This window comes from Anabas testudineus, chromosome 2, assembly GCF_900324465.2.
Source record: "Anabas testudineus chromosome 2, fAnaTes1.2, whole genome shotgun sequence".
Taxonomy (NCBI): Eukaryota; Metazoa; Chordata; class Actinopteri; order Anabantiformes; family Anabantidae; genus Anabas; species Anabas testudineus.
Genome location: NC_046611.1, coordinates 13,445,867 through 13,470,261, shown reverse-complemented (window position 1 = coordinate 13,470,261; position 24,395 = coordinate 13,445,867). Strand labels below are relative to the sequence as shown.

The 24,395-nt window shown below is 41.2% G+C and overlaps 4 protein-coding genes across 6 annotated transcripts; 2 read left to right on the top strand and 2 right to left on the bottom strand.

Moving 5' to 3' along the window:
- Positions 1-1,933: 1,933 nt before the first annotated feature.
- cep70 (centrosomal protein 70) lies at positions 1,934-8,378 on the top strand. 3 transcript variants are annotated; one of them, XM_026363420.1, is made up of 17 exons: positions 1,934-1,987; positions 2,390-2,410; positions 2,690-2,789; positions 2,935-3,058; positions 3,642-3,816; positions 4,211-4,386; positions 4,568-4,627; positions 4,845-4,932; positions 5,012-5,100; positions 5,228-5,305; positions 5,977-6,064; positions 6,261-6,413; positions 6,746-6,895; positions 7,007-7,175; positions 7,493-7,601; positions 7,703-7,782; positions 8,123-8,378. In XM_026363420.1, exons 2-17 carry the CDS (start codon positions 2,402-2,404, stop codon positions 8,182-8,184), a joined length of 1,710 nt encoding a protein of 569 aa, XP_026219205.1. In that variant the 5' UTR covers positions 1,934-1,987; positions 2,390-2,401; the 3' UTR covers positions 8,185-8,378. The 3 variants fall into 3 exon arrangements, with proteins under 3 accessions (XP_026219205.1, XP_026219203.1, XP_026219206.1); XM_026363418.1 differs by having other exon boundaries at positions 2,390-2,616; XM_026363421.1 differs by lacking the exon at positions 2,390-2,410 and having other exon boundaries at positions 1,941-1,987.
- A 360-nt stretch (positions 8,379-8,738) lies between these two features.
- LOC113164232 (ankyrin repeat domain-containing protein SOWAHC-like) lies at positions 8,739-11,629 on the top strand. Its single transcript, XM_026363422.1, has one exon. The coding sequence runs from the start codon at positions 9,120-9,122 to the stop codon at positions 10,866-10,868; it is 1,749 nt and encodes a 582-aa protein (XP_026219207.1). The 5' UTR covers positions 8,739-9,119; the 3' UTR covers positions 10,869-11,629.
- Positions 11,630-13,240: 1,611 nt separating this feature from the next.
- On the bottom strand, positions 13,241-23,718 carry dhrsx (dehydrogenase/reductase (SDR family) X-linked). The gene is made up of 7 exons (XM_026363860.1): positions 23,583-23,718; positions 17,556-17,663; positions 17,163-17,231; positions 16,002-16,103; positions 15,696-15,903; positions 15,307-15,514; positions 13,241-14,662 (listed from the first exon to the last, which is right to left on the bottom strand). Exons 1-7 carry the CDS (start codon positions 23,686-23,688, stop codon positions 14,489-14,491), a joined length of 975 nt encoding a protein of 324 aa, XP_026219645.1. The 5' UTR covers positions 23,689-23,718; the 3' UTR covers positions 13,241-14,488.
- On the bottom strand, positions 18,037-23,703 carry LOC113164526 (zinc finger BED domain-containing protein 1). Its single transcript, XM_026363859.1, has 2 exons — positions 23,583-23,703; positions 18,037-20,690 (listed from the first exon to the last, which is right to left on the bottom strand). Exon 2 carries the CDS (start codon positions 20,639-20,641, stop codon positions 18,605-18,607), a length of 2,037 nt encoding a protein of 678 aa, XP_026219644.1. The 5' UTR covers positions 20,642-20,690; positions 23,583-23,703; the 3' UTR covers positions 18,037-18,604.
- Positions 23,719-24,395: the final 677 nt, after the last annotated feature.

Sequence of the window (24,395 nt, the reverse complement as noted above, 5' to 3'; positions counted from 1 at the left end):
CACCAGTCATTTTCCAACTAATGAATAGAACTGTCAGACGGTGTAGGTGAGATTTACAGCGCTTTGCAGAATCTGTGACTTCCAGGTTTTTTCATTTTGGTTTGGAAGTCATTGATATGTGTTCACCTATTCAATGGCAGATATATTATGGAATCGCTTTTCTTATTTGAACGCTGTACAGATCACTTTGCATGTAGAACACAGTAGTTAACTACATGCTGTTTATATGTTGCTGTGAATCATTTTAAATGATTCTCTTATCTTAATTATTTAAGCTGTTTTGGTTGTAGTTCACAGTGTTAAGTCACATTTTAGAGCAGCTGCTAGCAAACACAATTTTCAGAATTTCTCTTAGTGGTTCATTTTAGTGATAGATTGGTTGCCAGGTCTGGTTTTCATCCACAAGATCCAATGCCGTGGAAGTAATATTGTTATATTGTCATGGCTTAATAATCATAATAGATTGTTATATATTTTCTGACATGTTCAGGTTACCTAATTTCATAGCTAAGAGAGATTCGGTTTCATTTTTATTTTGACTAATGTAACCAACCAGGTTAGACCAGGTTTGGCCTGAACAGACAAACTATACATTTGCTACTTATGTCATAATTTGTGTTGGTATTTTTAGCTACAGGCGTGGTGTTGTTCTAGGAGTGGCAGCATTAGTTATTATGATCGATTCAAACTGTTTTAACTGAGTGTACTTTACTTCGCATGTCTGTGGTAGGCGTGATTTCTGGCTCAAGCCCAACTCCCAAACCTTAACCCTACCTACAACTGAAATGTAATCGTAACTTCATTAACAATAAAATGTTTATTAGTTAAAGCTCCAAAGATGTTTTAGGTTTAGATCTGAACAATTCTACTGTCTGCATTAATGTACCTTACTTACCTAACAGTATATGGTCCAACCAATGTTGAGATGAACACATAATAAAGTGCAGAATAACAGCAGACAATCATTTCCATTTAAATGTCTGTTTGACCTGCACTCACTGTGTTCACTGGTGGTAAAGATGCCTCCCTCAGGAAATGCCAACATCTCACCAAAGCTGAAGATAAATCCACATGTGTAATCTCACTGACATTAGAATATCAGACATGATAAGATGGTATTTCAGTGCAATGTGAGGCATGCTGCTCGGGTGAAATTTCAAACCAGAGACAATGATTAAGAATATTTCTTTACCTTCACCATCTATTAGGAGGAAATAGCTGTCTGAGTATACAATCCAATATGAACCCATCCTTTTTTTGTTTTGTTTTGTGTTTTTTTAATAATTAAATCACCAACGATGCTGGGATCAATCTCAGCCATCATAGGGCTGACACAGATAACCTTTGACTCCTACTGTGCAGTTACAGTCACAACTTACTAGGGTAAAGTAACCATTAGAGGTGTTGAGATAAACTTTAGGGGTGCTTAAGCAACACTGAACCTTTGCCATAAAAATGTAAATAAATATACTATAAAAGTATACTATTAACATAGAGAGACAGAGACTTTATTTTAATTAGATGTTACATTGGATTTATCTAACAGCCATTTCCACAAATCTAACATTTAAACATCTAGCTTGTTAAACATTTAGATTTTTTTTTTATACACACTAAATCTAGTGTAAAGATGAAAAGTAAGCCTACCCAAGCCGAATGCTTTAATATAAACTGAAATAACCAATTGCCTCTGTTGCTAAGGTTTTCATTTATTTATTATCACATATATATTTGGAATGACACCACCTGTTGTGATATTTGTGTTTGCACTTTTTAACTTAGTATGCGTATAAGTTTTTTATTCTGTAAGACGCTGTGATACAGTTATTTACAGTAATAATATGAAGAATTAAAAACTGAACAAACTGTCTGCAGTTCGCCATCTTGTCTGCAGGGTCCATCCGGGCCCCTTCGGCTGTTTTCGTCAGTCACGTGATTCAACATTTGAACATCGTAGCGGTTCGGGAAGTTTTGAACTGTAGGAAAGGTAGAAGAATAATAACTCCCATAATAATAATAATAATAATTGTTAAGTGATTAATGGCATGTATTTTTAAGTTATGTTATGTATGTAAGTGTAAAGGTTGCTGTTTGTTGTCGCTTATTATCTAGCTAGTCGTAGGCTAACGTTTACTCCAGCTGGTTAGCTACAAGCTAACCGTGTTTCAGAATAGTTGATTGTGGTTTTATTGACATGTGTTGTTGTCATTATTAATGTCTCGTTTGCCAAAAGTATAAGAAGATTCACAAGTTAAAATAAACAACGTGGCTATAGGGGTAGTTATATTGTCAGTGACTATGTAGTAGCTTTCAGTTCTGAGTTATTAAAGCGAGTTCAGGGTTCAGTAACTTCAAGTGTTACACTAACATGTCGTTTAATGTCCTACAGCCGAGAGAGAAGATGGAGAAGGTAAGTCAACGTACTGTGACACCGGTCATAGGCTGTGTGGTGGAAGTGCGTGTGTGCTTGTCAGACACATCAAACACGGAGGAAACCATGGATCGTCTTTCATTCATTGGAAGATGTCAAGGAAAGACATGGACAGCAGGACTGCTTACTTTTTACAACCAAGAAATAAGACCTATGTTTATCTGTGGACCTACACACAGTACCAGGTTTGCCTTGATTGTTCTGTGTTGTTTTTTTGACTTGTGTTTCTTTTCTTGATTTGACCTGTGGGTGTTACAGCAGGAGCAGGTGGAATGGGATGATTTGAATAAACTCCTCCAGCATCATGGTTTTAAACCAGTGCATTTTTCAGATCCTGCTGAGAATAAGGATCATTCAGGTAAGGTTCACTGATTCAAATTGGTTTCCAAGTAAATTTAATTGAAATGGAGACTAAAATGTAATGTCCGTGAAGGTTCTCAGTCATCCAGGTCTTAAGAAATTAGCTTTATGCCCCGGTTGCATGACTTTCCATGTGCTTTTAGATTTGGTTTTTCTGGACAAGAGATCAGCTGCTGAGATCAGGACCACCCTGAGGACCATGCTCACAGACTCTGAGAGAAGACAGGCTCTCCTTCACGAGCTCGTCAAGTCCAACAACCAACTCAAGTAAGTCAAAAGCTAGAGGAATTAAGAATTAGAGGAATTTTAGAAACGCATGAAACTTTTTGGATATCAAAAAGAAAACATTAGGGTGTAGAAAAGAAGAGCCAGGTACTATATGTAAGAGTATGTAGTTGAATCTAAGTTGACTTACTGGAATGCATTGAACATTTAAAATTCAAGTAAACCGTGGAAGAGGAGAAGGGCCTTTTTTAGTGTATAGATGTGGGCTGTACTGTGGGTGTTTTGTGTCCAGGGTATCTGTTTAATAATACATATGCCGGGTTGTGGCGACCACCTGTTCTCCTGTTATTCAATCTCATCAGCATTAGATGCGCTTTCCAGAGATACAACCCCTACTCAGTGCAGGTATGAACTGCAGCCAGGTGATCGTCACAGACTGAGGAGTGGTGAGAGGGAAAGCAGCTCACATTCTGACTTTTCACTAGTACTGTAAAAGTCTGTGCTGTGGTAAACTCTAGTGGCTCTGTGCAGTACTGATCCAGTCATCTTCACCCTGGAGAAGTGGCAGCAGATGAAGAAATTACACATGCATTTTGAGAATTAACCTTTTCTTTATGTTCATTAGAGAGGAGGTTCAGGAGCACATGCATCAAGCTGTTCAGCAATCTCAGAGGGCAACTAAGCTGGAGGGGCTTCTAGACAGGGTGAAGACTAGAGTCCAAGACTTGGAAGACCGCTACCTAAGCAAGGCTGTCCAGCAGCACACACAACAACTACAGAAGGACAAACAAGAAACACGAGTATGTCAAAAGATTTCCACAACCACCAATGAAAGCCTGCAATGTGTTGTTGTTTATGGTGGCATATATGAACAAGACAAACCACTTGTAGCATGTGTGAGTCGCTTTAGATGAAAATGCCACTTGTTGCTTCTTATTCACACAAATACAACAATGACAGCGGCAGAGACCAGCCTGAACCATCAGGAACAGTTCTGGGTTCAGTGTCCCAACCTAAGTTGCTTTAACATGCGGCTCAACCAGGGATGAAACCCTGCAATTAATGACAGGTTCAGACCCATAGCTGAGAATGGGTATACCAAATACCAAAAGACAAATTGTGAATATTGTACGTTATCAACTTCAGTAAGTTCAGTTCTGCCTGAGTTGAGATGTTTTCCTTTTATCTTTGTAGAAACTGTGTGACGTTCTGGAGCAGAAGCTGTTGAAGCAGGCGGAGGAAAAAGCTCAGCTTCAGAGGAAACTTTATTTCACCGTCAAAGAAGAAGAGCGTCGGTTAGCCCAGCAGAGTCAGACTTTTCAGAACATCTGCAAGAAAGTCAGTCAACATCGTTCTGCAGCAGACCAGCAGTAAGAACAAAACAGCCAGGGTTTTAGATTTCCTTTTCTAAACTACCATACACTGTCTTTATGCACATTCAGTATTTTTTACTTCAAACTTAAGCAATTTGTTCTCAAAGACTTATGTATTTAAAAAGAACTGTAAGCAATAAAAAAAATATTGATGTTGTCCATTTTGATGTATCTGCAGGGTGTTGGACGTGATTGATTTCTATGAGACTAAAATGGCTCAGCTATTGGACGAGCTCAGGTAACGTGCCTCCAATAGTATGTTTTTATGTTCCAATGCTAATTCACTTATTTTAAGTAATGCAGAGCAGTATAATAAGACAGTGACGCAGTGTATGGCCTGCAGTTACGCATGAATATATAGTCATGAATTTACTAAACACTGACTCATTTGTTACTTACGGAAGGACAAAATGAACATAGACAACTATAGTAAACTCTCCAAATTTTCACCCCAGGTCTGTCAGAGGAGAATCACAGGTGTCTGATCAAAATCAAATGAAGACATCCAGCAATGTTACTCCATCTTTTAAAACCATTCTTAAGGTAACCTGACAAACTCTGACTCCAGAAATAGATTTCACTGATGCATAAATGTGTGTTATAATTTTGCATTTATTCTAAGGCATATCAAGAACAGCAAAAGGAAAACAAAACTCAAATACAACAGCTGAAGAGGGAAGTTGAGTGCCTGAAGCAGGAGCTGGAAACAAGGTGTGTGTGTGTGTGTGTGTGTGTGTGTGTGTGTGTGTGTGTGTGTGTGTGTGTGTGTGTGCGTGGCTTGAAATTGTTACACGAGTTGTCATATCAGTGTGTATGCTGACTGTATTTCTCTGTGTAGGCCGACACTCAAAGAAATGAAGTTCTATAAACACAAACTGCGTCGATTGGAGGGGCTAAACAAACCCAATAATATGAGGTAGGAACACTTGTTGTATGTTAATGTCACAAAAGACGGCTCTGAGTCTCAGTGCTCCCAATATTCAAGGTGTAATGAGGGGATTGGAACCAAAATGGAGCATCCAGGTGATTGATAGATCAATCAAGGCTCATAGAAGGCCCCCTCATACTCCACTCCAATACTCCAACGTTTAGTTCTTGCCATGGTGTGGTATGCTATGTCTGTGTAACCGGTAAACAGTCTGCTTACTCATTTCTACTCCTCAAAGCACTTTACACTGTGTGCACAGTTTCAAAGCACCCAGTGCCAGATGCAGCACAGCACAAAACATAGCCAAGCCTCCTTCACAGCATGTTTCACATTTGTTGTATTATTGAAAATATTTTGTTGAATAATAAACCAAAAACATTTCTTTTATTTCTTTATTTTTGGGTAGAAAGGTCTGCCTTTCCATAATTAGAAGGTTGTAGCATTCATTCCCTGCAGTCTTGACCTGTCTGGTACTAAATTGTACTGTGACAATAATACACATTTGAATTTACTGTATATACATTGTTAGAATTACTGTAACACTACATTGAGCATAGCAGACATAGCAGCTTTCTCTTATCACACTGGGTAAGAGACCAATGGGCTCAAGACCGATGTTGGTTTCTTAATGAGAAGTACAGTATATACCATCTTTGCAGATTGCCTAAAGAAGACAACACACCAGAGATTAGTGAGAACATCAATGACAAAGCCACAGAAGCCAATCTATGTGCACACTATCACCAGGTAAGCACACTGTTTAACTCCACATAGTGTGTTAGATATTTTCATTTGAATAGTTTTCTCTTCCACAGGCGTTTGTTAAACACAAACAGTAGGGACATAAATGATACTGTAGTCTCATATTCATCTTCACTATACAGTAAATAGTCATGAATTGGCCATTCCAGTATGTGACAGGAACCTTTCCACTGTATTCCAGCTATTGACTGAGATCAGTGCTGTGGTGACCAGTCCCAACGCTCCGTTACAACTGCACCGACAGAAACCCTCGTCTGACGGTGTGGAGCTAGCAGGGTTTCGCAGTCTGAGCCACACACTGGAGATCTGGGCCCAGCAGCTCTACCTGCTAAAGGTGAACACTGACTGACCGCATGCTTAAATCTAGTGCACCACAGAGAAGCTATGTGTACTAATATGAGAGAGCTTTGAATAGTTCTGCCCTTTAAACCCAGAAAATAATTGCTTCAACTTGAAATACCGTCAACCCTGAATGTCCATGAGCTGAATTGGTCTAAGCCACATCTATCTCACACTGTGTGAACATCTTGAAAAGTCCTAAAATGATTTGATTGGAGCATAAATTGAGATTTCTTTTAAGGTGAATTAAGTTCAGTGTCTTGAAATGAACTTGGTGAACCCACGTCCTCCCTTACTGAAGCTGACTGCAGCGTTTTGTGTGTTTAGGATCTGCAGCGAGGCTTAAACAAACTCGCTATCAGACTGATGCCGCTGCAGCCATCTGACTGTGCTCATAACTCTACAGAACCCGTGAAGGTGGAGGACATGATGTTGCTAGTGGACTCCATGCTGGAAAACACCTACACTGATGAGAAGGTGGAATTGTACTACAGTACATATAAAGTATTTAAAATACTCTAATTCAGATACAGCTGTCAGTGTCATCTCTACAGTAACCTGCTTATTGAAGTGTGTTTTCTGTATTAGATGCTGAGGAGCCCCACTCCATACACTCTGGGGTCCATGGTGTCTCACTTCCAGAAGCTGTTTGATGTGACCTCCCTCAGCGGGGTGTACCCACGTATGAACGAGGTCTACACCCGGCTTGGGGAGATGACTAATGCCATGAGGAACCTCCGTGATGTTCTGGACCTAGGTAACAACAGCAGCAGTGGAAAGAAACAAAGTACTTTTACTAAAGCGCAGTGATTGTCTCAATTACTTTGAATCTCTAGATTTGAGAAACTTGAGACACTTTTTGCTCCTTTAAATTTCAAAAAGTACATTATTCTCTATAATGAAATAAATACTTTTACTTTGGTGCTTTAATATTATTTCAATGCTAATACTTGTGCTTTACGTGTAGTCAGCTTCTGATATTTTAAAGTCATAGTAGTAACTAAAGTAAAGTACTGCCTCTGTCTGATAAAATTAAGTAAAAATGTTGAATCTGTGTTTGTGGTTTTGTGTTAGACAACAGGATTCCTCCTGCTGAGGTGGTGAACCAGGTGGCCAGACTGGTCTCCTCCAGTAAATACTCTGCTGACTTCCATAATGTGCTCCAAGACGCTGACATTGACAGGTTCATATATTCAGAAATCCCACGTGTTGTTCTAAATACCAGTAACCTGGGGTCATTTTTACCGCAGCACTGCACTAATCCAAACTGATTTTGTTTTTCAGTATCATTGTCAAAGTAAAGCAGCATGAGGAGTTCTTCCCTGCTTTCCATGCCCTCATTACAGAGATTTTAAAGACCCTAGGTAAGTGCGATACAACAAACATGATAGTGTGGGCTAACATGTATAGTTTGGATAAAGCATAAAGAATCTCCTCATCTCTTCTGGGTTTTCTTAACCTTCCCCGCTTCTTGTCTTTAAAGATGAGAACAGTCTCATTCACATTAAAGTCTGATCTCTCCCCATTAGCTGAATGGAAAATCCCCCACTGCCTTCAGAAAGCCTGGGTACTGCTTTTCCCATAATGCATCTCAATACTTAGTCTACTGAGTACCCTTGACATGTATATAAAAATGTGTGAAGAATATATTGTGAGCTGTTTCCCCATCATGTGGCTGTGAGCGATCTGTGGTGTGTGTTTCAGGAGTCAGTCGTCTGGATAGCATCCTCCCAGCTCTGAAGTCTTTGAAACACACGGCTGAATGACGACCTGCTTCGACCCATCTGAGTGCTGTGTTTAGTGAAATGTGATGATCCGGTGTCACTTTTGTTTAGTTTTTTTTAAATAAAAAGTTGTGTCTTTTGCAAAAAGCACGATTTTATTTATACCGAACCAAGCTGAGCCAAAGTAATGCTGACTAAAACACATTCTACTTGTTTTTAATAAACCTTAAAACAGAGTTGTACTCTGATTTCACCTCTTAACTTGTAGAATACAGCTTTACAAGTTGAACGTGATAATAGGAGCAAAGTATGGTATGATTTAGAGTCAGTATATGGGCACAAGGTATTCATACAGATACTGATTGTACATGTGCACACTTGACTGATAAATCTGACTGACACTTTATTTTGATCCGAGGACATGCTTTAAGGGTGTTCCTGAGAAGATACTGCACATGATCTGACAGAGACACAGCCAGAATCTGCCTGTGTACAACGTGACTCACTCTGACTTGTTCAGTCAGCCCATGTTTCCCCATCACACACACACACACACACACACACACAGGTGTGTACACCCTAGAATGCAATCTTTATTAACATCCATTTAAGGTGTTTTGTGCAAGTGCTGACCTGTCAGACTGCTGCTGCTGCAGAGAGATTCACTTTAAAAGAGAGGAAACCGTAGAGGATAGTTAGTGTTGCTGCAGTCTCTGATCAATAGTGGACTTTATACGTGGACATACGGAAAAAAAAGGAAAACGGCTGTGTTTTTCGGGGGTCCCACCATGGGACTGGGATCATTTTTAAGAGGCGGAGACGCCTGAGGTTAGAAATGAAAGGGAGAGAAAACCTCGACTGCACCCTGATCTGGAAGTAAAGCAGTTCTACTCGGTTCATCTCTGGGTCTGAGGATAATCTGTCACGTTACCCGTTATCCCCTCAGAGGGCTTTAACACCGGGACACTTGGTTTCCAATGGCCGCCGAGTGCAGCGAAGAGGCCATTCTGGACTATGTGAGGTCCAGAGGGGGCAAAGTGAGAAACTCGGATCTGATCGAACATTTTAAGGAGGTTTTTCCAGAGGAGCCGGAGAAGAGGGCTGTCGTCAGGGAGAGCTTTAAAAAGTGCGTGGACAACATCGCGTTTGTGAAAAGTGAGGACGGAGTTAAATACGTGTGCCTGAAGAAAAAGTTCCGAGGGTCCGTGAAGGCGCAGCACGGCTCCGGGGAAGCAAAGGTGACGTACCGTCAGCCCGCAGCGTCACGCAGCGCACAGGTGAGTGACGCACAGGTGGATCCGGCCGATGAACAACGAGCTGCGCTCCGCTCAGGTTCCGGAAATGACAGCCAGGTGCGAGTTCAGCACCAGAACCCTGCTGCGAGTACTTCAGAGGACAGAGGGGACCTGACAAGGGAGTGTTGTGAGACTGTTGGCGTAGTGGAGGAGGAGGTGGAGGAGGACGAGAGCTCCGCAGACATGGGAAACGCAGAAAGCTTCCAGACACAGAAGAGAGTCTCCGGGAGGCAGCGGGCTGGAGGGAAACTCGACATACCAGACACTTCAGTGTTTGAAGCGTCGCCTCTCTCTGCACAGGGAGCTGTGTTCAGCCTGCCTGAGCCTGCGCAGACTGGAAGCACAGGACAGGTAGACGCAGGGCCCGCTGGACTGGGTCCCACATGCAGACAGGTTGAGACTTCAGCAGGGCAGGACCGTGTGGTTACCAGGAGACAGAGCTGGAAAGGATCCCGGTTCCACTCCCGGCGAGCGGAGGCAGATGACGCCCCAGATGAGGGACAGCTGGATGCACACAGCCTGTCCGGCAGCGAGGGGAACAGCTCCCCCAAGTGCAGCCGCCAGCACTTCATCCAGGCCATGATCAACAGTTCCCCAGATGTGAGACGCAGCTTGGTGCTGCGCAACTCGGTGTGCCTGCCCTCCAGGACTGAGAGTGACTCAGTGTTCCTGGGGTCCCACATGGATGATGATAGATCCCTGGTCACCCTGGAACCTCTGGAACACGAGTGGATGATGTGTGCTTCAGATGGGGATTGGAGCAGCCTGTACCGACTCCTCACTGTAGACCCCAGCCTCGTCCTGAGGAAGGACTTTGTCACCGGGTTCACCTGCCTCCACTGGGCCGCCAAGCACGGCAAGCCTGAGCTCATCGCCCTGATTCTGAACTTCGCCAGGCAGCACGACATTCCTGTTAGTGTGGATGTCCGGTCGAGCACCGGCTACACACCTCTGCACGTAGCTGCCATGCACAATCACATGGAAGTGGTGAAGCTCCTGGTGGGAGCCTACAGCGCTAACGTGGAGATCAGGGACTACAGTGGGAGGAAGGCCTGCCAGTACCTCACGGACAGTGTGAGTGTGGACATACGGGACATTATAGGAGCGTACGAGCATTGTGACTTGGAGAGCACAGAGAACAGGAGGGGAAGCCGCTGGAGGTTGTCCAAGGTTCTCCAGTCCAACCTGAAGCCCCTGAGGCTGCTCAGCCCCACTGACTGTGACTCTGTGGACAGGGACGACCAGTCCAGGGAGAAACCCCTCAGGAGGAAGTCTTCTCTCAGCAAGATGAAGCCCAAGCTGCAGAAGCTGCGGAACAGGACGTCACAGATCGTCCACAGCACGTCATTCCACGAGACAGAGGAGCTGTCCAGGAAAGGCTCCATGAAAGGCTCCTTCAAGGCCAGACCCATGACCCATTTCTTTGGGTGAGACCAGCACTGACACCGGGCAGGAAATGGATGTCCACACAGACTAAATTCAAGGGCTGACATGTAGAGACAGACAGTATTCACACACATTGGGCAATTTAACCTAACACGTCTTTGGACTGTGGGAGGAAACACACAGAGACACGGCCTGGTTTGATTTGAACCCACGTCCTTTTGGCTGTTGGACTATGGTGCTGACCTTCAGCGGCAGTGCGGGTGCACTTTCCACTGAATCACTGTTGATTGTTTTGGCTCATCAGGACAGAGGCACTTAACACATAGCATAGTTTAGATTTGACTATGCTGGCAGGTCAGCCAGCTTCACAGCAGAGTGTTTTAAAGACCCAGTTTGTCTCCAGGTTCACTCTGGCCTCGTCCCGTACACACATCTTGGCTCAGACTGTTTGAAGGTTGCCAACTGGAGGCTTGATGGGTTACATTCCTAAACTGAGTCCACGTCATGTTCTGTGGAGTGGAATGACGACGTTTGACAGTGGATCATCTCAATGCTTTCGAACATCCTCTGGATTAGTCTGTTTTATTTTTATTTTTGATATCATGACTCCAAGACGGGTTTAAACCTCTTCAGTGTATTTACTGCTCACTTCCTCAAACACTGTGCTGATTATTGAAGAATGACCATATGATCGATTGTAGGGAATCTGTCTGAAGAGTATTATCAGTATCAGCTTTGACATGTGCACTTTTCAACTTTTTTCTCATGTGAATATGCACTTAGATTTAAATTTGCACATTATGATCTATATATATATATATATATATATATATATATATATATATATATATATATATATATATATATGATATAAAACCTTTGCTTTTAAAGACACATGGAACTGTACACGCTGTTTCCACGGGTTGTTGGGGCCAGTTTATTGTTGTGATGTTTGTTCTCTGATTTAATAAAATATCCGTCATTGGACTTGTCTGACCTGATCTGATCTGTGACATATTGTTATAGTGAGAAATTAAGGAGAACATCTTGGTTCTTGGATCTAGTTGGCTGCTCAGTCACATTAATGACCTGTGATGCATCTGAAGAGGCCTGAGTCGGGAGGGTTTGGTTCCACACAATAAAATGTTTGTTTGTACATAGACAAGTTCCTCCAGTCATCAGAAGTTTAACCTGCTGCGTTCAGACACTGGTGAGGTTTCCCCACTTTTACTGACTTAATCTGTAGTGATGTCTTCCTGCATCACTGTAGTCGCAGTGCTGAATGAACGCTTATATAAAAAATACTTATTGACCTTATTATGAAGTTCTCGGACACCATTATCGTGTCATCATAACCTTCAGCCTAGATGAGGAGTGCGTCACGCTGCGTGCATTTGAACACACAATCTAGTGAAGGACTGCCACAGCTAGACGCAGACCTTGTCCTCCCTCGCTCAGCTGATTAGATGCGTTACCTCGATCAGCAGTCAGTGTCATGTGTTTCTAACACTGTCTCGGGGCAGGAGCTCTCTGACTGTTTAGACAACAACATTGAGTAACAAACTGTGTCATGTGTCGCTCCAGCTGACGACTGATTTCTGTTTTTTCTGCCAACAGATCCAGATGGAGACTTTTAACTGGGGTTTACCATCACTGGACATCGTGGAGGACGTGCCACTCCCTGTTCCTCACTCACCACGGGGAAAAGGGAGGAGGAGAATCTGTGGCGGCTGCACACGACGGCAGTTTGTGCTGAGTCAACGCTTTTCATTGTGTCCCAAAGTCTCTCACAGATGAACACCCCGCCCCCCCCCAACCCCAGGCCGGCCTTCACATGATCACACACCCCACATTTGGGTGGAGTGAAATCACAGATTACGTATCCCTGCTGAAAAACAAAATATCTCGACACACAGCAGTGTTGTATTACAGCAGTGACATCATGATACTTTCACATTGACCAAACAAATGCAGATGCTTGTTCTGACTCTGTTAAATGATTAATGTAGAATTAGATCATTTAGTAACACTGAAGTCAGTGAAATAGGTGCTTAGGCACAAAGGCAGATTTATTATCAACATGTTTGAGACGTCTTCATAAACGGACTTAATCCACAGGAGGCATCAAACAGGAAAAAGCAGCATCCACTGTGATTCTTGTTTAGGACAAATACAATCAGTATATATTATTTTGGTCAAGGTTTCTGAATATTAACTATTCTCATACTAATCACAGTTGATCTTCCAGTATCCAAACGGAAGAGCTACAATAAAAACATACAGTTTTATTGCACTTGAGACGTACAACGATCGGCCACAACAGTGAATCCACCAGGTGATGTTAATGCTGGGGCTCGTTTCTAACTATTAGATCTGTTACAGCCTGTGTTGAATTGTTCAGAGGTAAACAAATGGACTTATGGTCATACTTTATCACATCAGATCATAAATATAAAGAAACATACATAAAGAAAAAATAAATCAACGTCGAGTCATTAGTAGACAAAGCAGCAGTCAGGCATTTACATTAGATTATCATCACACAGGTGCTCTACTAGGAAATATGTATAACATCCTTATAAGATGCTGGAGTAGTGACTCTGAATCTGGAAATGAGTTAGCATTTTAGCACATTGGTTAGTTTTTTTAGTCAGTAGGTTCATGAATGGGTCGTGTTAGGAGGAAAAGCTTATTACAGACTTTGAAAAAATGTCTTACTGTAGAAGTTTCTAATTGAGCTACATGCTGCACAGACTAATGATAGAGTTATATATTTGTTGCTCATTTTGGTTAAAAAAATGCTGATTGTGAAGATTATCTTGCGGAACAAAAATCTTCATGGCTCTGTGGCTAATGCTGAAGTTGATGTGAGGGGTTACATCAAGTGTACACGCAGCAGATACAGATAAACAGGCTCTCTGTGTGGAAATGAGGAACAACTGCAGTTTCCACTGAGTATATGATTACGCACGGGTTAGATTCTGCTATGGTTAGTGATAGTAGACCCATCAAAATCAGGAAAGTAGTCTTAAAACACTAGTAAAAGTACTAAGTGATCCAGATGATGGATGGATGGATATTAGTAGATCATTTATATATTTTAATACGCCTCATAGTCAGAGGAAACACAGTGTTGTTGTTCATGTGGGGCTCATTATTTTACCCTAACACATCAGGACAAAGCAGAAACTGCACTGAAATACAAGACATGTCGAATGAAGAGTTGTTATTGTTCAGGTAGCAGCAGGATATGTATGACGATGACATCTTTACTGTAGCTACATACAATGATCTGATTGGCTGATCATGTCGAACGCCAGGTGAACCACCCTCCAGTGAAGGCAACACCAGATGAATCAGTCAGAGAGACCGTACTGTATGAACAGAGAACTGGAACCAGACTAAGAAATACTTGGTTGATTCACATCAGCTATATATATAGTTATAATTTAAGAAAATATTGTCAGTATTTTCATTTGTAAAGTGCAGCAGCTCCTCATGTGCTCTGTAAATAAACTGAATTTGAAATTTAGCATCAATGAATGGATGGTGGTGGCTGGCCCAGCCTCTTGTATCCATTTGTGTGAACAACCTTTTTTGGAGTCAAGGCGTTAAGTGCACTTGTGTAAGCAGACGTGGGAGTCGGTGTTGACTTCTAGGACCTCCTAAAGGCCCACGAGCTCACAGCTCTTCTTCCACAGCTTGGCTTGTGCCTCAGAATTGTAGGACAGCTCTGAGGACCGCGTCTTCTGCCCGTTGTACAGGTAACAGCCGCCAACCCCCTCCATCTCACAGGCAGCTGCAGCGTAGATGGTTGTAGATGCTCCCTCTGCTGGAGTCTGAGGAGGACACACATGAAGTGGACGACTGTCAGCAGGACAATGACTTTACTTCCTTTATTCTACACTGGTCATATACTGCATTAACAAACCAGACCAGTTCCTGTTCCTGGAGGCTTTCTCACAGTCACGTCTTTTAGTTTGAATTGGACTAAATCATCACAAGCATACTTGATGTATCTAAATGGCGAAGACCTTTAGACATGGTTCAGGCCATGTGTGGCACAAAATTGTTAAAACAAACTGCTCCTGAGACTCAGACAAAGATTAATTAACCCATTGTCACCGCATAATGTCAGAGAAAAACTACTGCATCCAGATCTGTTTTCAACTTCTGTAAATGTACCCAACACTTAGTGGAACTGATTTAATTAACCTCAACCTACTGCCTTCACTTTCCTCTTTTTGTGCTTCCTAACTTAGGCTAAATATTTTCTTTTTTTTTTTTTAATTAGAGGAACTAACTAAATGGACAAAACTAAAACAACTGGATAGTTCACACCACTGTCTTTCATACCCCTTAGATTGTCTCTACCCTTTCTTTTCACATGTATGAGAAGGACAAAAAAAAAAAACCTTCACACTAAGATCTTGAAGTACCGTTCCAACCTTTCAACTCTGAAATCACCATAGTACAAATGTACCCTGAACAGTATCTTAGCCACTGGTTTCTTCAGTGCTTGTGCGAGACTCCACAGGTTGTTGTACAGTGCTGTGTCCACCATGCCGGGGTCCACGGCGTTCACGGTCACCGGAAAGCCGCCGGCGGTCAGCTGCTCTTGGAGGTAGTAGCTGAAGAGGACCAGAGCCAGTTTGCTTTGGGAGTAGGCGCCGTGGGAACTGTAGCAGATCCTTGAGACAGAGAAGAGAAGGAAGGAAAATAATGTTTTAAAGCATTAGTTAAGAACAATTAAATACTTTTAGTTAAAAGATATTCAGGGGAGAGGAACAAAAGGTAAGGAAATATCCCACTTCAAATGCTCCAAGTACTTGTGAAGCTACCTGGAGACCTGATTTGTCCTCGGAGACTTACCTCCTGTTTAAGTCATCCATGGCCAGGACTCCTGCGTAGTGTGTAGCTGAGGACATATTGACGATTCTGGAGCAGCAGCTGTGTCGCCCTGACCTCTTCAGCAAGTCCAGCAGCAGGTTGGTCAGCAGGAAGTGACCCAGGTAGTTTAGACCAAAGTGGAACTCAAAGCCATCCTCCGTCTGTTTCTCAGGAACCAGCATGGTTCCAGCTACAGGATGTAGGAGAGGAGACTGGTTTGAGTGTTGAAACAGGACATGCAGTCACTCACCGTGTTAAGACTTTTCATACAGCCATGAATCCGCCTACCGTTGTTAACCAGAACATGAAGAGGAAGACCTCTGTCTTTGAACGTCTGAACGAACTGTCGCACTGACACCAGCGACGTCAGGTCCAAGAAGACAAACTCAGCTGTGAACAGAAACAAATGTGACTTTTATTACCAACAAACGGTCTTTCAAATGATCTAAATCTAGTTCATGTAAATAGTTAGATCTCTGCAGACACTGGCTCAGCTGTGCCCGGAAGGAGCTGGAGTGAGATCTGTTGAGGTCAGTTTCCTGGGTTTTTCCCACCGTACATATTCATTTATCATTCAACCACAATTTTTGGATGATGACAAAAATACAAAGAATCAGTGTTTTAAACTCTAAAGCCTGACTAATGTTGCAACTAATATTCTGTACTGTTCTACTATTTTTTTTAGTTCATCTTCTTTCTTTTAGTGCTGTGTGTTGAGCTACTAGTGCAAAATGCCAGTGTTCCCTGCTACTCTGTGTTACCATCACAGCCTCTAGCTAGGTGTTTATGTTTGCTGTTTATTAAATACAGTACATAGACACCAACCATCTCTGGAACAGTAGTTTAAAAACGTAACAATCTACTTTTCCTGGTCGTTATTAACCGATGTTCACTCAGTTGGCCATGTATGAAACATAAAATGATATAAAACATCTATAGGATTTCTGGTACTGCAATATACCACTGAGTACAGGGATTATCTGTTTTATCGTCTAATATTTTCATGTTTGAACGTCTAAGAAAGAAGTGTGAAATGTGATGGTCAGGTTTTCCATTTCACAAATATTGAAGACACTGTGTTCCTTTAGAGATGGCTTAAAAACTGGATGGTTCCTCAGCGTTTACAGACTTCCATTAGAGATGTTTTAGACACATCTCAAGAAATGCTACAGCTGTTTTTAACTTTTAACCAAAATTTGTTTAAGATAATAATCCTTTCAAAATCCTTCCCCAAACGTGTGGAATACAAATTTCACAACACTGGAAATAATGTTAAAGGTGCAGGTTGCTGGTATCTATTAGAAATACAGTTTAGTATTTTATAATATTTAGTATTAAGTTAAAGGCTTTTAAGGGTCCACATTTTTACAAATTACAAACAAACTACTTTGTAAGTTTTATTTAAAACTGCATAACCAAAGAGTGAGGCGGAGACCGAGAGATATTTACCTTTCCCCTCGCTGCCTTCTTCGTGTATCTTCCGGACCGCTGCTGTGCCCTCTTCTCTCTCGTTCCCAGCTGAACATGGTGGAGATCAGAGAGCTTGATGGGCAGATGTCCAGCAAACATTCACTCGGTTCTACTGCCTATACTGACTCAGTGACTCTCTACAGCTGTACAAACGATTCATCAAAACACATTTTATAACTGTCAAATATAAAAATCCTATTTTAAATCATTATGACTGCTCAATACAGTACCTCTGTCAATCAGCCTGACCTTTTTACACCACTACTAAATAATCAAGAACACTTCAGAGGAAATGACTGTATGCTAATTCAGTCTGGCTCAAAAAGAAAAGGCAGGATAGAGGTAAAAGCAGGCGATGGCTTAGCACCCTACCTATGACAACATGCATGCCAAGTCTTGCCAGGTGTCTCGCCGTCTCAAAACCCATTCCTCTGGTGCCCCCCGTCACAATGGCAACCCTTCCATTTTGCTTGGGTAAGACTGTGTGGAGGAGAGAGGGCACCACAGGAGATCATTACACAACCCTTCATATCCAGTTAAAATCTCTATTAAGTTGTTTTGATTTTTTTTTCTTTATAATTAAAAGGTATAATTAAAAGCAGCAGCATCACATTCTGTTCACTGAGTTTTAGTGACTCACTCAATCACTGCACATGTAGGAAAGTGTGTCCCTTACTACAGATTATTAAGAGTTGTTAAGAGTCAACAACTCACATCAAATGTGGACTTTGTCAAATGATCTACTTGAGCCAACCGACTGAGCCACAAATGCAGATCATTTGACAAAGGAGGAGGGTCTTTCTGTAATTAAGACATAATTAATTAAGACATAAGACAGCATTTGTTTCCCTGTGATTATATTTAATACAATAACACTGTAACAATAAAAGATCTGAACATCAAGCAGGCAACAAATGCTGAAATCTATACTTTACTTAGTTCTTTTATGTCAGATTTTACATGTATCACATTCTGAAATGTTTGATCCAATATGAACATATTACAATTAAACAGGAAAACATTTATTTTAATGATTTCTACGATAACATATAACAAAAATGTATAGTAGATTTATAGACTTTGACAGTTTTCTTTTTCTATTTGTTTTTTTGTTTGTTTGTTATTTTCACTGACAGGGTTCAGTAGATGGAAACCACCTAACATAAAGACATGAGACTGATCAAATGTTACCAGGTCCCCCTCACACAGAAAGAGAACAGTACAAAATAATATAAACATATACTTATACAGATCATATGACAAAACCCAACTGAATGGTTATAAACCAACTCTCATTCAATTTTTATAATACTGACTGAAGTCTTTATTACATTTACCTTACGTTTTTTAATAGATGCTAAACAGTGAGCAGTGAATCTTTAAATCTTCAAAATGCTTTGACCTTAATCCATTGGAAGCAGTCATTCAAAAGGCTGACCAAGACTACAGCTTTCTTCACAAATACTGTCCAAATCATCCTCACTTAGTTCAGATTCATAGTAACTCCGTAAGTTCTCATACAAGAAAACCTGCTGATCTACTAGAGCTGGAGGTATGCGGTTCCTCTTCCCACACACAACAGTCCCGGAGGAGCTGAACAGCCTGTGACAAGGTACACTTGTGGCAGGAATACACCAGTACTTCTCCAGCACTTTGGGGAGAGTGGGGAACAAGGCTGCATGACTCGACCACCACAGGAAGGGGTCTTCATTCAGCCCTAGAACCCTCTGTGACTTGTAATTGCTCAGCTCCTCTACCACCTGAGCATGCAGCTCCTCCTGGCTTTGGTCTGCATCACACTGGCAAAATATAGCAGCCAAAGGGTTGTCTTGGGTCGCACTGTTGGTTTCTTTTAGGGGTGCCTGCTTTTTGCTAGGTGGCTCATCTGACATCGAGGAGAACTCATCAAGGCATGATCGTTCAGAAGTCTGCTTTTCAAGAATCGCCTTCGCCTCCTCAATGATGTTACTCTCAACTTTGGAGCGTTCCTGAGTGGACAGGAAGGGTAACTTCTTGTACCGGGGATCCAGGAAGGTGGCAATATTGAGCAATGTTGAAATCTCTTGTGACTGGGGCAAGTTCTGCAAATAAGTACTTGATAGGACTTTGAACATGACTTCTTTGGTCATGCTGATCTCTTTCAGATCCTCTTCCTTGACCTTTAGAGTGGTGTTCAACAACATGTGAAGCACAGGCCTCACCATGCTAATGGTTGGGTACTTGCAAGAAGTAATCATGCTTACCACAACTTTAAAAGGCTTCAGGATTTCAATCAAGCCCTCCAACAAAGTCCAGTCTGGACCATCAAAACTGAAGCTGCTGGAACTCTCTAGAAGTGCTGCAGTTATGGCAACCTGTTGCTCCTTCAGTCTTTGTAGCATTGCTAATGTGGCCAACCAAAACCTACCCCTGTCTGTGATGAGTGCACACTGAGCAAGGCCATGCTGCTTCTGTTTTTCTCTCAGCAGATAGACTGCAGATTCTCTGAAATTATCAACAAGTTTGCGGCAACATCCTAAAAAGCTGTCGACTCGAGGTAGCTGGAAGGCCTCCTGCATTGCTCGATTAATGGTGTGTCCAAGGCAAGGCATTTCCACTGACAATTCCAGGAGCGAACATGCCTTGACAATATCTACTGAACCATTTGTGGTGGCACCACTGACTTTATGAGTTATCCCCCATTCAACAAAGACTTCATACATCGATTTGGTAATGTTCTCAGCTGTGTTGTTCTCTTGTACTTCAAAGGTTTTAAGGCACCTATTGATCATAGAGAAACCAGTTGTACTTTTGTAATTAACGGAGTGCACAGAGAGGGAAATGTATTTTCTATTGTGAGTCTGGCTTTGCCATAGGTCTGTAGAAACAGCACAGTTCACAACCCCAGCAATCTCACTAAACACCATGTCCCGGGTACGGCAATATATCTGAGGAACCATTTTAACTGCCAGCTCACTTTTGTTGGGTGTAGAGTATCCGGGATCAGCAATACTCATTAGTGTCTTAAAGGTTGGCTCTTCAACTACAGACAGTGGATACAGCCCTTCACAGATGAAGTTGGTGATAGCTATAGTCAAATCATTGTGTCGTCTGTTTTCATGTTCTAAGCTTTTCCTTGGGTTTGCGTCCTGTGGATGTTGTTGCACATGTGGACCTGGAGATTCTGTCTTTATCCTAGAGACTGCAGCAGCTATCGCCTCACGCATATCTGTATTGCTCTTCACAAACTCACTGAACTCTACAGGGTGGTTTTTTTCAAGGTGGTATGTCAGATTGGAGGTGTTTCCAGAGTAAGCAATCTGACTCATACATACGCGACAGTATATCCGTTTCCAGTGCAGTATACAGCCATCTGCATCTGTGTCAAAACCAAAGTATTTCCACACTTTGCTTTTTGCTCGTGGGTGTGCAACCAGGTTGGGTCCAGAGCACGAAGTTCCTGAACTTTTGCCCTCCATTGGCTTCTTTGGAAAGCAATCCACTTGGATGCCTTCACTTAGTGAACACCTGACAAGAATAATGAAATAAACACTTGAGGATGTTTACAGTAAGATGAAAGCGGTACAACTATTTGTAAATCTACATGTGAGATTTTCATATTAATTATAGATGGTTAAATATCTAATTCACTTCCTACTTTCACATGCACAATAAAAACACACTGTGAGAGACTCTACTCTATACACGTTCATGCATATAGTGTGTGTGTGTGTGTGTATATATATATATATATATATATATATATATATATATATATCCCATAAAGACTTAATAATCATAATAAGTAGTGAGCAAAATTGCATTAAAAATAAGCAGACTAAGATGTTTAATTTTGACAAACGAAGCTTGTAGAAGTAAAGCCAAATCTAGCTGCATCACCTTGATACACTCAACATGTAAAAATATTGTTTGTTATCACTCATTATCATAGCTATAGTATTGCTTCATTAGTGCACCTACTACCGGTCAGTAGACGGTTTATGATTGTGGATGCATGTGGTAATTTGGTGACATCTAGTGGCCATCAAGGTTCCAAGCAAGCTGAGATCATAGCAAAAGGTGACTAGTACCGAGCAAAGAAACTACCAAAATCGAATGCAGGCTGAGTTGAGGTGGTACCATGCAGTGGAAAAACGCTATATGAGGTCTGGGTGGATGGCTGGGAGACAAAACAGTGTTACCAGCTTATTTCTGGCTTCAAACTGGCAATGTTTTAATTTTAGTCAAAGTTTTAACATTGTTTAGACTTTTCCCTAAACCTCATACATGAATGCATGTATAATACATGAATGCATGTATAATACATGCATACATGTAGTTTCTGTGGCTAAAATAAAGAAGCAAATCTATGTGTAATATTGAAACCATGACAACCAAGTCCAGCACATGATAGTGCATGATAACCACCTGCTGTGCCTACTGGCTGATAGAGTAGGGCAGGCCATATGTGTGAGCTGATAAGAACAGACATAGCCACTGGACAGCTTGACAACATTAGCATCAGGTGACGGGGGCAAAATGTTTGCTAAAGTGCAAGTGCAGCATGCACTGCAACATGTCGACACCAGACTGGCTATAGAGCTGGCTCCTTGTTAACTTTGACCTACTGTGCTGTAGCAACTGCGTCCAGTTACTGTAGTGATGTATCTGAATGAATCTCGTTGCTATATACTCTCCTTAATAAGCAATACCAAAGCAAATTCCTTGAAGATAAGATTAAGGTTGTGAAGGACTGGAATTTTTGCTTCTTCATCATGCTTTCATCTTTTTTAACATGGTGCAGGAAATTTCCATGTAAATGCAAATGCTGTTGGAAATCCCCTTACTACTAAGTCTACATTCTTTGTTAGATTTTAAGCATTAAACCCATTTCACCATCTGGAGACAAAGAATGGGCTTCTTGTCTTAATCCGTTAATGATTTTTCACTCTGCAATCACATGTTTAAACACAAACCTTCCTTTTTGTCCACTGCTTCAAAAAAAATGAAATGCTTATAACAGAAACAATATTCCAATGTGAGTGAGCAAGAAAAGCGGCTCAATGTGTCCACAAGGTCTTTTATAAGTAATAGATTTTAGAGAAAGACCTAATAGTACAATACACGGACATACTCATATACTCATACCTCACGGTCTGTGTACCTAGTACTCAGAATGTTAACATGCTGTGGCCACAACATAATACCGCATGTGAACAAGAAAGCAAACCAGATAGGATTTCAGTGTTTTATGCAAATACAGCAGCACATCACAGACTCTAGACTCTGGTCACACTGATTTAGGCACAATTTTCAATTAGTTAATATTGATATTAGTACTTTTTACTGTATTAATAGGTTATATTATAGAATAAGAAAAAGAAGAAACATTTTAGGCTTAGGCATTAGTAAGGGCCAACTGCAGTAGGCCAAAAGGCCAGTCCTCGTCTTGGGTCCCACATCAACTCAACTCATTCTTCTTAAGCATCAGCAGGAACGTGTCATGTAGTAACACACTTTAATATCTAAGTAGAGTGAGTACAAAGTATTTGAGAATATTCATATCAAGCTTTTAAGATTGGTTCATAAATCAGTGTGATCTACGGGGAGTCTGTAATGCTGTTTGTCAGTCAGTCACTTCAGTGTGGTGACACCACAAGCATCCTAGCAAATTTAGAACGTAAATGATCTTGTTCCCACAAGTTATCAAGTCGTTATATTATCAAGTTGTTATATTGTGTCGCATTATTAAGTTGTGGCCATGCAATATTTTTTCTTTCTGTCACCATAGGGGTACAGTGTTGGAGAAACCATGTTACAAGATTTACGACAGATATATTTCACTCACAGCCCGAATTTCAAAATCATTAGAAACAATATAGGTCACATAAGGTCACAGGCCTCTAATTTATTTATAACTCACTGAAGAATGCAGGAAACCAGAGCATCATTAACTCAAGGTCACAGTGAATTATACCTATTATATTATATTATATTATATTATATTATATGCATATTCCCTGAGTAGCTACTTAAAGACTGTAGATCCCTTTATTCATAGGCTATGGTACAGTTTGAATGTCTAATGTCTCTTCAGATGAGCTTTCTTCCAGTACATGCTGGACATTTCATTGTTTTGGTGGAAGAGTCGATGTGAATTAGAGGAACCACTCGTTAATCTTTAACACATGCGCCGAACTGACGTCAAGACCCCCATATTAGAAACTATCAGCGTTATTATCTTATCCTAATGCTTTTATTTATAAATTGAACGATATTTTCTTAAATTATTATTTTTTCCTACGGAAGCCGACAGACAAGAGGCACCCACCGTGGGCACTGGGACATATACATGTAAATGTAAAACAATACAAATAAGCAGACTGTAACTAGCTTAATGAAAATATAAATTGAGCTGACCTGGTAGCGTAAAAGACCTGTTGAACAGCTGGTAAATGAGAACTTTAACTCCGCATAAATAGAGGTTAATAAGAGGAACCAGCATCGACTTCATCCAGAGCCACATCGTTCTGCTTCCGACTGAGCAGCTTCCGAGGACCACTGTGCTCCAGCTAAATGAGTCCGGGTCGGACGCTGCACTGGATAAATGGGTCCGTGTTTCCGCCCTCAATAATCAAGTTACAAAGTTCAACAATGCCTTCACTGTTTTTCTTCTAATACCTCTTATGGGTGAATTGCATAACAAGCTAGAGATAAGCATAATTAGTACTAGTGAGCTTGTACTTTATTTCAATGTGTTCTTTTTATATTACTTCATATTTTGGTATAGGAGGTACAGAAAAATTGTAAACTCATTTGTAAAAACAAATGAGTTTGTGAAATAGAAAGTTTTGAAACTATTTTTGATACATTTATTTTTTCAACATAAAATTAATTTCCAACTCTTCCAACTCTTTTTTCGAATTGTTTGAGTCATTTCTCATTTGTAAATACAAAAGATTTTATGGATTTTATGTCATTACTTCAATATTTCCACTGCACTGCTACTTATAAGAAGAAGAAGAAAAAAACAGCATTGTATGTGTGTCACTCCCTGTGCTGGCATGTCTTACTATTGGTATTTTTTTTCTGCTACTACTTCATTTACCTTCATAGGGAAAATGTTGTTAGATAGCTGCACATAGATGGCCCCTGCTATAGGGTTTTGGTATCGTCACCTTCCTCCTCCTGTCTGAGGAAGTGGGACTTGAATCCTAGATGCTGGACATGCCG